At 33.7% G+C, this 16687-nt stretch overlaps 2 protein-coding genes across 2 annotated transcripts; both read right to left on the bottom strand.

Annotated features, from left to right (window-relative positions):
• Positions 1-5379: 5379 nt before the first annotated feature.
• LOC147519305 (MLO-like protein 9) lies at positions 5380-12490 on the bottom strand. The gene is made up of 15 exons (XM_086590937.1): positions 12229-12490; positions 11609-11666; positions 11205-11425; positions 10346-10462; positions 9826-9886; positions 9608-9696; positions 8558-8632; positions 8393-8481; positions 8233-8279; positions 8083-8126; positions 7831-8004; positions 6709-6744; positions 6539-6606; positions 6214-6274; positions 5380-6054 (listed from the first exon to the last, which is right to left on the bottom strand). Exons 1-15 carry the CDS (start codon positions 12355-12357, stop codon positions 5707-5709), a joined length of 1617 nt encoding a protein of 538 aa, XP_086447063.1. The 5' UTR covers positions 12358-12490; the 3' UTR covers positions 5380-5706.
• A 1044-nt stretch (positions 12491-13534) lies between these two features.
• Positions 13535-16093, bottom strand: LOC147519304 (tRNA N(3)-methylcytidine methyltransferase trm141-like; the record flags this gene model as incomplete). The annotated part of the gene is made up of 9 exons (XM_086594106.1): positions 13535-13755; positions 14088-14212; positions 14312-14374; positions 14495-14545; positions 14637-14708; positions 15327-15434; positions 15521-15625; positions 15720-15818; positions 15929-16093. Coding segments are annotated over 9 exons (867 nt in total), but the record flags the coding sequence as incomplete, so codon positions are not given.
• Between the last annotated feature and the right edge of the window lie 594 nt (positions 16094-16687).

Raw genomic sequence — 16687 nt, 5'->3', positions numbered from 1 at the left:
ATATTAATCAGTTGAAGATTTTATTACTTAGATAGATCAAGAGCTCAATGATCTTCAAGCTAAAATTTTAAGCAACTAAAAACTTTTTGTTCACCTTTTTACTTTTTTCTAGGAAATTAGGAAAACTGAGTTTGCTTATATATATGTTGTTTTTCAGGAATATCACTAGTTATTTAAATAACTATATTGGAGGAGTTATCGATCATATATTGGGGTAAAAGGTGGTAAAAGTGGAGGGTTATTCATCAAAAATATCAATACGGGCTCCCTAAATAATCAAAAATGTAATTTGGCTAGAAATCTAGAATGCCTAATGAAAGGGCCACCAGATTATAAACGAACTTGAATCCTAATAATATTCTTATTCCTTAGATATATATTATAGTTATACCTTCTTGGCTCTATTTTTCAAGGCTTAATAGAGTCTCCAATTTTTTGTAAATTCTAATACTAATTAACAAAAAAAAAAAAAAAAAAATTCAAAATCCTTAGATATATATTATAGTTATACCTTCACCAATCAATCTATTTTTTTGAGCACTCACAGAGACTCCAGTTTTTTCTAAACTCTATTACTAATTATGAAAAAGTAGGATATAAATAAAGAAACAATCCCATCTAGAGTTTCACAGAGTCTCAAACTTTTCCTAAACAATATAGCTAATTACGAAAAAAAAAATACTAAATTGCAAAAAACATTATTTTCAACCAAAAATGATTTTCCTAAAATCCTTATATCAAAAAGAATAGTTTCCATACTAATCTCAGGTGAAGTTTAACATAACAAAGTTTCTTTCTAGAAAATGATAATGAAACTATGAAAGAACAAAGGAAAAAATGAATTGAGTTGTTTGAACATTTACTTTATACATTTGTTAACCACACATGTGACTGTGAAAAAAGGAAAAAAAACGTAAACTAATCACAAAATAAGTAATAGTGTATACCCAAAACAATAAAATTGTATTATATGCACTATATATATGGCCCTAACAAATAAAGTTGGATCAATTTGAGGTGTCATCCACTGTGGGATTTAGACATTTAGTCATAGTTAAGGATTTTAAAAACCATAGGCCACAATAATTACGACATATTCTAATTAAATTTATGAATTTTATAATTTCCAATTTTAGCGGAATAACCGGATTCAGTTAAAACGGACGTTGACTTAAATAAATCATATAACTATTGATTTAGTTAAAGTGGACGTTGGGCTTAAATAAATTATATACCAAACCAAATCAAACCAAAACAAATTACATGTTGAAAATTAAATTATACAAAAAATAACATCACAAAATATATAATAACAAATGAAAAAAATAAAAATAATAATAATAATGACAAATATTTTAAAATATATATAATACTGAAACTAATGTCAAAGATCAATTGATGAGAAACAGAAAACTAGATGCAAATGCATCGAACTAACTTCAAATAATATTTAATGGGAAATCGGAAATTGGATGCACATGCAAGCATTAAATTAACCTCAAAGAATAATTAACGGAAAATCAAAATTTGGATGCAAATACATCAAACTAACACCAAAAAATAATTGTTGATAAATCAGAAATTGGATGCAAATGGATTGAACTAACCCTCAAAGATTAAATTAACGGGAAATCGAAAACTTGATGCAACTGTATTGAACTAACCTAAAAAAAATAACTATAAATTGGAAACATGATGCAAATGCGTGAAACTAATCTTTAAAAATAATTAACGGAAAATCGAAAACTGGATGCAACTACACTGAACTAATTTCAAAAAATAAATTGGATGCAAATGCACTGAACTAACCTCAAGAAATAATTAACGAAAAATTGAAAACTAGATGCAAATTCATTAAACTAACCTCAAACAATAATTAACGGGAAATTAGAAACTAGATGCAAATGCAACCTCATCGAATAATAAACGAGAAATCAGAAATTGGATGCAAATGTATTAAACTAATCTCATAAAATGATTAACGAGAAATCGGAAACTGGATGCAAATGCATTGAACTGAGCTCGAAGAATAATTAGTAGGAAATTGGAAATTAGATGCAAATGCATTAAACTGATTGCAAAGAATAATTAACAAGAAATCGGAAACTGGATGCAACTACATTGAATTAACCTTAAAAAATAAATAACAGAAAATCAGAAATTGGATGCAAATGCATTGAACTAACCTCAAAATATAGTTGTGTTATATATTGTGGGAATGTCCCGATAATTATAGTTTTGCATTTAAAATGGTGTTTATCTTATCTTTTTTCGTATAATTGGGGACACCTTGCTATTCAAGTAGCTTCAATATGAACTTCGTCTTATTAAACAATCTCACAAAACTTCAATCAAACTTCTATTATTAAACAATAAATGAAGTTGAAGGGTTTAATCAATGACGAGTTTTTTTTTAATAGAGAGTACGTGAGGTTTTCATGTTATAAGAAATTTGGATGAGTGATCAATATAATATTTGTATATAATTGTTATGCATATATTTTTCAGAATAATTAATATGACAGGACCCGTTCGTAGATAATCTTTGAAGATCCCACATAGTGAGTCAGGTATATAATTTAAATAATAATTAACGGGAAATTAGGAACTGAATAATCTTTGATGATCCCATATAGTATATCAAACATTATTTATTTTTATGTCATGTTTGCAAGGACACTACAGATAGATAGGTAGAAAGTTGGTATTACACACCACATTGGATAATTAAAAGGAAATCAAAAACTAGATTTAAATACATTGAACTGAACTCAAAGAGTAATTAATGGGAAATCAGAAACTTTATGCAAATGCAATAAACTAAACTAAAAAAGTAATTAACTATAAATCGAAAATTTGATGTAACTGCATTAAACTAACGTCAGAGAATAACTAATGGGAAATTAGAAATTAGATGTAAATTCTTGAAAAATATTTAACGGGAAATCAGAAATGGTATGCAAAAATGCATCAAACAAACCTCAAATAATAATTAATGGTGAATCAGAAACTGGATGCAAATGCATTGAACTAACCTCAAAATATAATTAATAGGAAATAAAAAACCAAATGCAACTGCATTGAACTAACCTCATAAAATAATTGACGAGAAATCAGAAACTATATGCAAATGCATTGAAATAATCTCAAAAAATAGTTAATGGGAAATCAGAAACCGGATGAAATTGCATCGAACTAACCTCAAAGCATAAATAATCAGAAATCATAAACTAGATGCAGATGTCTTGAACTAACCTCAAAGAGTTATTAATGAGAAATCGGAAGCTGGATGCAAATGCAATGAACTAATCTAAAAACTAATTAATGAATATAGAAACATAAAAAAAATATATGCAAATGCACTAAACTAACATCAATGAATAATTAACGGGATATCATAAATTTGATGTAACTGTATTGAACAAACCTAAAAAAAAATTAATGGGAAATTGAAAACTTGTTGCAAATGTATTAAACAAGTAACCTCAAATAACAATTAACGGGAAATCGAAAATTGGATGCAACTGCATTGAACTAACCTCAAAAAATAATTAATGGAAAATCGGAAACTGGATGCAACTGTATTAAACTAAAATCATATATTAACTAACAAGCCGGGAAATCAGAAATTGGATGCAATATCCTTGATGAATATTTAACGGAAAATCAGAAACTGGATGCAAATGCATTGAAATAATCTCAAAGAATAGCTAACTAGAAATCGGAAACAAGATGTAACTACATCGAACTACCCTCAAAGCATAAATAACCAAAAATTTGAAGCTAGATGCGAACTAACTTCGAAAAATAATTAACGGAAAATCAGAAACTGGATGCAGATGTATTAAACTAACCTCAAAAAATAATTAATGGAAAATTGGAACCTTAATGCAAATACAATTAACTAATCTCAAAGAGTAATTAACGAAACATTTAAAACTAGATGGAACTACACTGAATTAACCTTAATGAATAACTAACGGAAAATCGTAAACTTGGTGCAACTGCACTGAACTAACCTCAAATAATAATTAACGGAAAATCAAAAACTTGATACAACTACATTGAATTAACCTCAAAGAATAATTAATAGGAAATCGGAAACTAGACCCAACTACATTGAACTAGCCTCAAAGAATAATTAGCGTAAAATCGGAAACTTGATGCAAATATATTAAACTAACCTCGAAACATAGTTGTATTATATATAGGGAGAATATAATATCTCAACAAGTATAGTTTTGCATTTTAAGTAATGTTTATTATAATTATTTTATTATGATTGGGAATGTCTTGCTATTTAAGTAGTTTCAATATCATCTTCGCCACATTGAGCATTCTCACAAAATTTCAATCAAACTTCTATTATTAAACATAACAACAAAAATAAATCGATGAGTTTTACCAAGGTTTGGTGCTTTCTTTTGATAGAGAGTGGTGCAAGAAATTTTGAACAAGTGATTAATATAATTTTCATATTTCATAGCTATGAATAGTTACTAATATTTTTTAGAATAATTTAATATAACGGCACCCGTTCGTAGGACGGTTCGAAAGCTAGTCATAAATTAAATATCCTATCCCAAAGTTCTAAGAGATTTTGGATTTTTAATATAGTAAGATCATCTCTAGCATTTAAACCATATTTTTATGATGCGTCAAAAGAAAAGTAGCTACCCAGCGCTGCTAACCTTCGCTTTATAAAATTTCTTCTCTCTCAACAATTTGAGAAAGAACGCAAGCCTATAGACAGATGGTGTTGGAGTAAATTACTTCACTGGATTTCTTCTTCACCAGATGACTAATAGACTCTACTATGAGATATCTGCAGTAGTAGCCTTGCCCCCCTAAAAAAATATAAAAATAAAAGTTTGATCCTAAATTAGGGTCCCGCAGAAAATTACTACACTACTAGTATATTTGTCCATTCAATCATCATTTCTACTAATCCAAACGACCAAACCCCATTATCCTCAATATATTTTGCAAAATTAACTAATTTTATTTGTTAAAGCTACCATATAGGGGGGCCATTTGTATAGTTTGACTTGGGCCCCCCAACCGTCAGGGCCGCCCCTGGATCTCATACTACATCTTGCAAGAAAGCTTGTTGGGGATCCTAAACTACGATTTGTTGAATCTCCAGCGCTTGCTTGCTCTAGAAATGAACATCGATGTGGGTGCTCAGCAACAACATGAGGTTGAACTTGTCGTTGCTGTAAATGAGCCTCTTCCTGACAAAGACACCGAAGTAGAAGAGAGTTTACATTGTCTTCACAAATTTAGTAGGACATAGGACAAAATATTCAATAGGAGAGTTTTGATTTATTACTAGTAGTAGTTTATTCAGTGAACAAAGTTCAGTAGCTTTCAAAGGCATTTTCTGTTTTGTATACGAAGAAATTAAATGTATAAAAAATTTGAAGTATAACATAAAGGTTCTGCGGTGATCTTAAAAACATGGTACTACTAACAGTAACAGATACAACAAATATTGTTTCTCAATAGCCCAAAAATTGCATTCCTACGTACCACTCTTGCCCAGCAGGTATTCACTTGCGGTTAACACACACGTTTACATGCATCTGAACTACGCATACTCTAGATTTTCAATATGTACCACATCCACAGTAACAGAACGAGAAAATGGTATCATTAAACCATGGCACTCAGTGCAGGAAGAGATACTACCAGAGGATCATCATCTCATGGATCAGTCAGGAAGTTGGCATTTGTAAATTTATTTCGGTTCGCCATTTCTTGGTCTTGATTGTGACTACGTTGTTCTCTTGTTCCATCCCCTTGATCTTGCTTCAAAGTGGATGGAAATGCTGCCTCAGCTTGAACATCTGAGGTGGATGAGCGTGCTGAGTGTCCATTAGTCTTGAGCTGCTGAATTGGGTTTCCTGGTGAGCGTGGTGATGAATCCGGACTTCCACCAAGAGTCCTAGTGGTAGGAGCCATTCCCTCCTTTTTTACGGCTTTCATATGCCATTTCTTAAGGGCCTTCGATGTTTGTTCATCAAAGATCGATCTTTTCATAGTCGATCCCATCTGCGATTCCCACAATATCACTTAGTTTCTTTCCACTTAGTTGAAACTTCTTAGTATCAGTGTATCATGACAGAAGAGAACTTGCAAAATCCAAATTTAGTCCTTCCCCTTTTTACATTGCGTAAATGAGAACATAACGCTTTATAAGTAAAAACACACCTGAGTTACAAGGGCATACAATGGCAGCGTAACATAGCTACACATAAATTGGACGCCCACCCTGCACCAAATTAAATAAATTCAGCAAATCTTCAACTCCAAAGGGGTCTTAGTAAATATGAGCTTTGTATTATAAGATCATCCCCAGTGTTGCATCGTGGCTTACAAGTTGCATTGCTGAACGGAACACTGGATAGATGATTATAGGTCAAGTACACATATGCCACATACATGACATAGGGGGATATATATATGCGTAACATAGTTCAACTTTAAGTCAAAACTGTTTACTTTAATCATACTGGAAAATTCATAAAGCACTTACCCGAGAAAAAACCTTACAAGCATAACCTTTTTATTACCGTAGAAACAAGAGTCGAACCCAAACTCATACTGCATCAAGGAGAAGGCCAAAAGGTGTTATGGTAACCTTAATTTGACAATACTATCTATTAAACAAATGTTAATGAGTGTAGAAGGCGAAAAGTTGTTTACCCATATCCACAAAAAATACGTTATTTGGAACGCGTTCTGCACACAAGAGAACGAAAATCACCCTGTCAAAGACATCTCATGCACACATGACATTGGAGAGAAGATAAAGTTCAATCCTTCTTCTCAATATCGATCAAAATACTAAAATAAAATAAAAAATGTACTAAATATATGCTTAGTTTTCTATAAGCTTTTATTGATTTTCCTACTTTATTAACACTCCCCAGCCAGTTATAGTGAAACTGTCTATTAACACAAATACTAACTAGCTACACCTGCTCAACTATGGCGACAAATGGCAGCTAAAGCAAGAATAGTCACAAGCTCTTAGCCAATTAGGATGAATTGGCATTCTTCATGTGTTTATAGAAGACCCTATACCTTTACAATCTCCATTACTAATTTGGAACCAGTAATCCTAATAATGAATCAGCATAAGCATGTACAGGGCATCCTCTGGTAAAAAACTTATTAGGAGTAAGTTATAGATGCCCAACTTGGAATCAGATTGCAAACTGTAATATGTGCTATAATCTCCAGGAAAAGCAGCTTAAAGTTTTAAGGAATGACAAATTGAGCCTTAAGAGTTACAAGGACTGATTCTGTCACTTGAATACGTCATACTACAACTTGGCGGATACACCATGGAAACCCTAGGCCATTGGACCTCATGTTTTCTTCGTCACATGATAAACCGCAATCCTCTTGCGCATGCACAAAGTCAGTAATATTGCAAAATGCACTACAGGAAAGATCAATAGTATGTTCTGCTCCTTGCAAAATCAAATATTCCTCAAATTGAAGACCAGAAATATTGAAGTCTGCATTTAACTCTAACCAGATTATAAAAGTTGCAAGGAATGAATGAGATACACTTTTTGCACTTTCAGGAAAAATCAATGGCGTGGCAACCTAAATAGCAGATACGTCTAGAAGAGACCACCAAAGATGAAAACAACTCAAACATCCTAAGCAATGTGATGGAAATTGAAGATAATGAATTCGGACTACGCCATCTTCTAACTAGATTGCCTTGAGAGGCAGTTTCAACAATTCATAGATTGTCATTACGAATATTATCTTAGATGGTGCCAGCAGTATAAGGTGATTATCAGACAATACCTGAAACAAAGTGAAATGGATGAGATACAGAACTAACTCGGGCCAACCAAACCAGAAGTGGGCATCGCTGACTTGTACAAGGGGAATTCCTTGAACAACTGCATGCCTTTCTTGGATTTCAAGAGCCATCTGTGTTATAATAGCTTGTAGCTTTGTTCCCACTCCTAAGATTGCCTGCAAGCAGTTCAGGGGTGAGATTGAACTTCAGCACTAGTTAGGAAAGCTACTACCATAATACATAAAATTGCTTACAAGTAGAGGAAACACGGCTATCCACAACAACGCCTGCCATCCTGGAAATAACAATATGATCCAATGAAAAGACTGCATCTTAAATTGAATTTGAATTGAGAATATAAATAACCAGAAAAATGTTTGATTAAAGACGTGAGCTCACCAGCAACACATTCAGAAGCAAAAATACCACAACCGAAGGCCATAGCAAAGGACTGTTGACATCATGGAGCAGTTACGAAATTAAAATGCATAATTAGAAATCCATTATCAAAAACCAACACAACTAGAAAAGTTTCTGATAGAACCACAACCAGTAATGTCATACCTAATTCCAACAACTATCTTGAAATCGTCTTCTAATGACCTTTTGATATATTTTTGAAAGTTGAACTTACTTCCAGGGGATAAATGAACCTATAAGAATAAAAAGTTAGCACAATACAAAACAAAAATGAAGGAATCTGACGATTTGTTGTAGACAAAAACTCACACTGATGAATCCATGACGCATAGCCAGGTAGTCGGACTTGCGTACAGATCTGAAAAACTGCCGAAAGAAGGCACCCTGGAAGAGAAGGGTCTTTTAATAATGACACACCAGTATGAAGATATAATGGCATTTTTATCATATAAATAAGCCAATCAATACACTATACCCTAGGGAAGTAGAACTTTTGTGCATTGGGTTACTGTGGAGATGTCACGGAGCTGGTAGAAATAAGGACTCTGATTATGATCGATAAACCTAGTTAGTAAGTTCTGATATGACACTCCTTACTCACAGGAAAAAGACAGTCAGTTTCATAGCAAAAACTAGTAGTCTAAAACTTGGTCAGACACCGCCGTACAGAAAATACTTTAACTGAACATTTATTCCATGTAAAAATGGGCCTGATCTTATACAGATTCAGAGAAAAGTTTCATGTTAGAACTTGTAAATTCAAGTGCTGGCCTGTTGCAACATAATAGTTTGAGAACAGACAATATGTGACCAACATGAAAGTATGATGAGGAAGGAATTACATAAGGGTACCCTTACGTAATTATAGAAGACATAACGAGATGCTTAATAATGAACTCAGAGCAGAGGGGTTTAGGAAGACCGAATACCACTTCCTGTTTATTTAGATATTAAAAGAGAATACACCTAAAAATGACCAATGCAATGAATCCACGAAAGTATATTAATTTCTGTCTAAAACCTGTACATTATATATGGGATTAAGTGTAATCATTGAAACATGTAACAAGGCGCTTGCCTATTCTGAAACCTGATTTATCTGTGTGCATGTTTGTGAGTGCAACTTACAAATTAGGTCTTTGGACATCAAGGAAATGATTGTCCTTGACAATTTAGATCTTTTTGGTGAATAGAAAGAGACTACTTTTCGAAAGAAAGGAGCAATTCAAATCATTTGTTGTTTGGAGAGTATTCTTGATATTGAGTTTAGTGCATTTTATTTCGTCAAAACCAATGAAATCCAGTAACTACCCTAGTGAAAAGATATAAATGAAAGTCGAAGCTTCAGACTATTCTTACAACGTAAAATAAGACGGGAATCCTAGTCCAAAAACTGCTATGTGATTTCACAAATGATGTCTCGTGAGTAAGCCTGAATCTGGAAGGATCTGCATAAGTAGATATATGCAGTTAATCTTAGAAAACAATTCATCTTGGTAAAATACTAATAGTGATAATATTTTTAGAGGGTCGCATCACCAAATTCAGATTAGATACAGAATGAAGCAATAACTTACCCGAGGAGAAGTCATAGTCTTGAGATAAAGTCTCCCTCTCCCACTCCTTCCACCCACGAATCTGCGTGGAAGAGAATTTCCAGTTAGCAACAAAAAACATTTGACCATGATACTCTCCTTGACAGTACTTTTCAAGTCTTACTTGGAAGCATGAGTTAATGTAGGGGGTAGGACCCCCTCCAATCAGTTAGTTCACTGGATACATCTCCCAAGTCCAGACATAATTTGATCGTTTCATCTCAAAAGCCATTTTAGATTATGTAGAAGAAACAATGCATCTTGTGAACAATGATCATTGAACCATGTTGCTTTCTGAACAAGGTGATCTCATATATAGGAGTATAAGACCCAGAAAATGAAGACTCTAACTCATCAATGGAAAATCAGAAAATTGTATTTAAAACTACGTAGATTATTTTACTCTAATCATCCTTTGCTTAAAAATTGCTTTGCGTTTAAAAAAGGTAGAAGATTACTGAAGTCTGAAGACCCAAGTCAGAATCCAACATTTACTACCCACCTGTAATCTTCCAAGCATCATTGTCATGGCACTATATAGTACGTGGAAGGCTGCTAAAAAGAATATGAAGATGTGCAATTGATGCAATCCATTCAAAGATATAAGCGGTTCATAACCCTGTTGATTAGAATCACAGTATTAGTAATATATAGGTAAATTGAATCCTATACATACATAAAGTTATTTTAGTTTGTTCACTCATACCATAATGCAGAGAACAACTATCGGGTATTCAATGGTAACTATCAAGAATCGGAGTAACAAAGAACAAAGCCCCATTGACATTGTACAGGTGTAAATGTGAATTAGGGAAGTAACATAAAGAGACTGTGCACTTCGAGTTCTGTAGCTTTTCTCGCTTTTATGCTCTACTTTTTCACTTAACGACTCATTATCAAATGAGTCTAAGATGGTTTTACTTTCTATTACGAGAAGAACCACCAATCACTGAACAAGCAAAACTATTATTTTTAAAGTTTTAACATCTTTGTTTCACACCCAGCAACCCTACCTATACTGAGAAATGAACATTTGAAACACTCTTTAAGGTTGTGCACAATCAAAGAACATATTTGCAAAGCAAAGTTGGTCATCTAGGCTTTAGCTTGAATAACCGTTGAATTTTTTTAGAAACAATAGTTCAAATGCATGAAATTAGCATTTGTGCTTATGTAGCTACTATGACCTTATGATTGATTTTCAAGTTCGCATCGGGTCTCTCTGCGGAAGACAACTTGAACAAATCTCCTAGCACTTATTGCACAACAGGAAAAGGAATTCAACGTTTGCGTGTTTAATAGACAGTAAATCAAATTGCACTCCCAGCTAAGAACATGAACAGAGCACGTAAAATGCTTACTTTTTTGCAACTAAAAGTATTACTATCAACGCCACCAGCTAAAGATCTACGCTCATTCCATAAAAGCCTCCTGCGGTTGTTCTCCCCCTCACTTGGCTCTGATTCTTTGGCCAGGGCGCATGGCAGCATTGTATCTGCTACACTTAAGGGGATACAGATTCTTACAATGTAATTCTGTCCAATTGTGAGGATCAAAGAAATGAAACCAAGAACCATCAGCTCTGCAAAATGAATGCAAAATAAGGTCACTATTTTCATCCACAGACACACAACCAAAGAGAAAAAGGAAAGGGTTAAAACTGAAAAGTAAAGAAAACCGTGCAATCTATTTAGCAGGAAAAAAAATGTCTCTTTCTACGTGTTCCAAGCAAGTTTTCACTACTAATGATTATGATGTGTTATACCTGCTTTGATCTTCTCAAGAGCCTCAAAGAGGGCGCGTTGGCGCCTTTTGGTAAATGCCTAATTCAAAACACAAGATGAACTACAGCTCATTAATAGGTACTCAGATGACAAAATAAGAGGTTGATATCCATTACTCCCCCAACATACACGAACTGACGAACACATTCACTAAAGGAGAAAAGGAAATAAAAAATTGAATGTACAACACATTATCAAGTTGAAAAAGGAACAAAGTGAAGTAATTTATCTGTACATCTCAACCTGTTAAAAAGAGAAATGAAACAAAGAAAGCCTTTTTCGGTTTCCATCAATTATTTTAAGGTCTTTGATCTTCAACATCAATAGTACATTGAACAAAATAACAAATGAAAAAAAAGTCAGAAAAATAAAACAGAGAAAATCAATGAACAAAAGAAATATTATCTATAAAAGAAATCAAAAGGAAAAAAAAAATAGATATATGAACATCTCAAAAAAAGAAGGAAAATATTTTTACTACCATTTTTCTAGCAATAAAATTAAGAATGCAAAAGGACATATACCAAAAAAACAAAGACAAGGAACAAAAGATAAATGAAGGATTTGAAACAGAACGAGGTGCACATTTCTCCTTACGTACCTCTCCAACTATATGAATAACCTTCTCTAATATAATTGATATAATAATAATAACAGCACAAACGGCAGCAACAGCCCATGTTGGTGTTCTATCAAGCTCCCTTACATGGGATCCATTTCCTCTAACCATGATTAAAGATCAATACAAAAATATATATTCAAAGATTGAAAATATATGTGTGCTGTGTGCATGCACCACCTTTATTTATTTTTTCTGTTTGAAAGTTATCTGGGTATGAAAGAAAGAATGTGCATGATTAAGAAGGCTAGTGTAGAGATTTGACACAATGCAGTTTAACAGGTTCTGAAAACATTGCTTCTTTGTTTTACCCATTTCAAAGTTGGTCTTGAAAAACGGTTAATGGTGAGCTGATGTGTAATAGAGACAAAATAAGTGGTAGTTAAGACACAAGATTTCGTGGTAAAGAGACCTTTATTAAATCAAGAATTTCGAATTTGCCATTATAGAGAAGAGAGAGAGAGAGAGATCCAAGTGTCCAACCAGAGGAGACCAGAAGACCTTCTCTCGTTTCTTTTCTCTTTCCTCTCTGCTTCTATAAATAACCATTTAAATTTCTCACAACACAATGACACATAGCACCTTGATTTGTCTAACTAGTATCTATTCCAAATTCTTTGGATTAAAATCAGTAAAGAACAAGTCTGTACTTAAGTCTGCTCCAAACAGAAAATTCCATACGTCTACAATCTTTTCATAAAAGCCACACTATTCACATGGTAAAAGATGTCCAACTTTTTAATAGGTAAACTCCAATTCAATTTTTCTCAATGGAAAAAATAACAAATAATGGAAGCAACGGCACCAAAAGTTTTCCTGCCTCATCACTTCGATACAGAAAGCTTCTGTTGGTTTCTTATCTAAAGCGCATGCGCCTCAGTATGCAATGTGAGATTACAATATAACTGTTTGATCACGAAAAAATGTCATACTCACCTGTTTACAATGAACATATAATAGGACAACAAATGGTTAAACGCATGCCAACTTGCCAAGGATAACAGGTCATACACTCATACCGTGTCAAACCAAGTAAAAAGTGTTGGTTTAAGACCATATTGTACATAAAACATGGTCATTTCTCCTTGACTACAACTTTATACCTGTGCTACTGCATGATCATTTGATAACTGTAGAGGGTTCGGATGGCAGTCCACCTGAAGCTTACAAAAGCAGAATTGATTTTCATGAAATTCAGCGAGGAAAGAAGTAGCTTTGATGTCAGTGACACGCACCATTACCATATTTGTTGAGCCATCAGACAATGGTAGCTGAAAGACTTTCACCAAATGATGATGACTAGTGATCGAGTAATTTGAAGAGGCATTCGCGCCGAATGACAGAAATCACCAGAACCAATGACGGCTTATGTTGAAATCATAAACCAATGAATTGGAGGAAAAATTGCTCGTTGCTCAACAATTGTAAGATTAACATCTAGGTTTCAACATGGAAGCGTACTGAGTATCCAAAGGATCCTGGTTGCAGAAAATAGCGCGCATCCAACGCCTGGAAAAATATACCAACATCAAAGCAGAAAATAACAAGATGACAGAACTGCAGGACAACCTCGATACATTCTCCAATTTAAAAAGATAAACTACAACTCTAGGAACTAGACCACAAGATTGCAATGTATCTTTCAGTTGAACAGAGTTGGTATTGTAATAGAATGACACTTGAGACTTTGAGAGGTATTCCTAAATCAAAAGACATTTTGATTACTACTGAAATTTGTGTGTTATCAGATTCCCCAAGCAGAATAATGAATTGGAAATGAGAAAAAGGATAATATCAATCTATAAATTAGGGTACAAGCGATAGGTTAAATATCAAATTACCTATTCATCACTATATTTCGAGAGCGATTAACAATTTCTTTGCAGTATGTATTGATTTCTGCAGTTTTGTACCCTTCCCTGGCAAACAGGCTAGACAAAAAATACTCCGAGAAATAAAATGCACACTGCACACAGGAAGTGAAGAACAATAAGAAGACCAGTCTATAACTCTATATGCTTTTAATTGCAGATCAAATAACTTTAATGTGACTGAGAGAACTTACAGTACCATCTCCTCGAACACCAAAGTTCTCACTGATCATTTGGTTTTTATCAATGAGCTTCTCCTGTAGAGTCAGCAGAAGTTAACAGATATGTTGCTAAACTCCTGATCATAACTTACATAAAAGTCTAAAAAACTAAACCATAAAAACTTTGGAAATCTAGAATAAGCTTGGGAGTCTCACTTGAGCAAAATCTCCAATGGCATAATCTCGGAAAAGAACATGACCACTTGGCTGCAGCAGATGAATATACTGTGCATTACTAAAACAGATAAAAATTAAAATAGTAGTAAGCATTTAGTCTTTCTTGATAGCATGTAGGCACCTTGAGAACTTTTTTCAGGTTCTGCAATACCAAGGGCATCTTTTCTGGAGAAACTGCAGACAGAGTAAAAATCTGCTTCAAATGTTAAACGCTCATTCAAGCATTACAGGAACCTAAATGTAAGCCAGTGTAAAGGCACACGGAAAAACAAGAATAATATTCAAGTAGGATCAATATTTATGCATTTAGAAACTTTTAGAAGTAAATCAGCATATATGTTGATTCATCCTAAATGTTTGTTCTCGTAAAACATCACAAAGAACACAAACATAAGCATTATTCTAGAGTTGAACCAGAGCAGCTATGAATGCAAAACCGAAATCTGCTTTCGCTAGAGTCAAGGCAAAATAAGGTCCGAGGGATAATGCATTAACTTAACTAACTACTATACATCAAAGGTAATCCTGTAAGTTTTGTATACTTTAGGTGGTATAGAATCTAAACATATAAACAGGGTGGTTGAAATCCTGCGTCAACTGTATAAAGATTGGATAATGGTTTATGACCGCAGAGTACTTAAGCATAAGGTTGTTATTCAAGGATCAGATAACAAAACAATGATCATGTTTAACAATCAACCCCTGCATTTTAAGTAAGAAGACAACATGTTCTATACCAAATTACCAATACCAACAAATGCAGCTAAAAACCACAAAATACAATATCAAACTACAATTTTCTGTTCATTACCAAGGTCACAACATCAACTGAAGAAGGCGCAACTCTTTCACAAAGTTCACCATTCGTCAGATCACAGACAAACGCGTTCACTTGATCTTCTCTGAAATCTTCATGCGACTACATCATTCAACATTCATAATCAACATTATAAAGTATTCAACTATATAAGACCTTTTAAAAAAAAAAAAAAAAAAAAGACAAACCTTAACAAGTGATATGGCATTAGGCGAGAAATCACATGCGTGAATGAAAAGATTGGGAAATGCATTTAAAAGTGGGAAAATGGTATTACCAGCTCCACAACCAACCTGATATTTATAAGAGAATAAAAAAATGTACTTGTTATAATACTGGCAATTTAATTTCAGTGCAAATTCAAGGGCAAGTAAGTTATGTAACTACCTCTAATACAACTTTTGGTGAAGAGTGATTAGTAGAGTCCACATTGGTTGAAAAGCAATGGGCCCATTCTTTCTCCAAGTAATGCCGGTCTTTGAAGAACTGTAAAAGTTAAATAAGAGATTAAATTATAAACTGGTATTTATAGAGTAATATTGGGATTTGAGAATGGGACCTTGTTATGGTGTCGCTTGTAGAAAATGTCCCAGTACCTTGTGGCATATTTCTGATACTTGTCTGATGGTAATCTGACGGTTGATATAGGACGAAGGGATTGGCGTGTCAGCATATATGGGGAGGATACTATTGATGTAGCAGGAACTCCTCTCATTTATCTGTCTCTCTTCAATCTCAACGGAGACACACGAGTTCACGAGTCACTAGCCACTAGCCCACTACATGCAATGAACAATCTGAGTTGGGCTGAACATTACCCAGATCCAACTTAAAATTCATGGACAGAAAGCCCACAAAGAACGGAATCAAAAAGAAGAGAATAATTTTGTGTACATACAATTATTTGCTGTCCGCAAGACCATTGGTGGAGAGACTGCTCAAAAAAACTGTTTATCTGTTCACAAAGTGTTTGGACCAATGAGAAACTGTTGTAACGAGATATAGTCAAATGTTGGGTTCTGAAGGAGTTAGCAAATTGGCAAAACCACAAGCGTTGCTTAAAAATCACTCGGCGTGGAGCAAATTCGGTAAATTTTTTGTAGTTTGGTAGTGGCGATAGTTTTGATTATTTTGCATCATTATTATGATTTTTGTCTAATGTCATTTACCATTCCGACAGGATTAGGACTTTGAAACGGGATGATCACTTTTGCAAAAAATATTCAGTTCGTTCGAAATTTTACCTGAAAAAGAGTCTTTCTCGGCAGTAGAAACTATCTACCAAATTTTAAGTTATGTTATTAACTTTTAGTTTGTTTCATAAACACCAGAATTGTGTGAACAGTGATGCCATT

The sequence above is a fragment of the Coptis chinensis genome, chromosome 2 (genome assembly GCF_015680905.1).
Source record: "Coptis chinensis isolate HL-2020 chromosome 2, ASM1568090v1, whole genome shotgun sequence".
Classification (NCBI taxonomy): domain Eukaryota; kingdom Viridiplantae; phylum Streptophyta; class Magnoliopsida; order Ranunculales; family Ranunculaceae; genus Coptis; species Coptis chinensis.
Note: the sequence above shows the minus strand (reverse complement) of the source record. Positions and strands in the feature narration are given on the sequence as shown.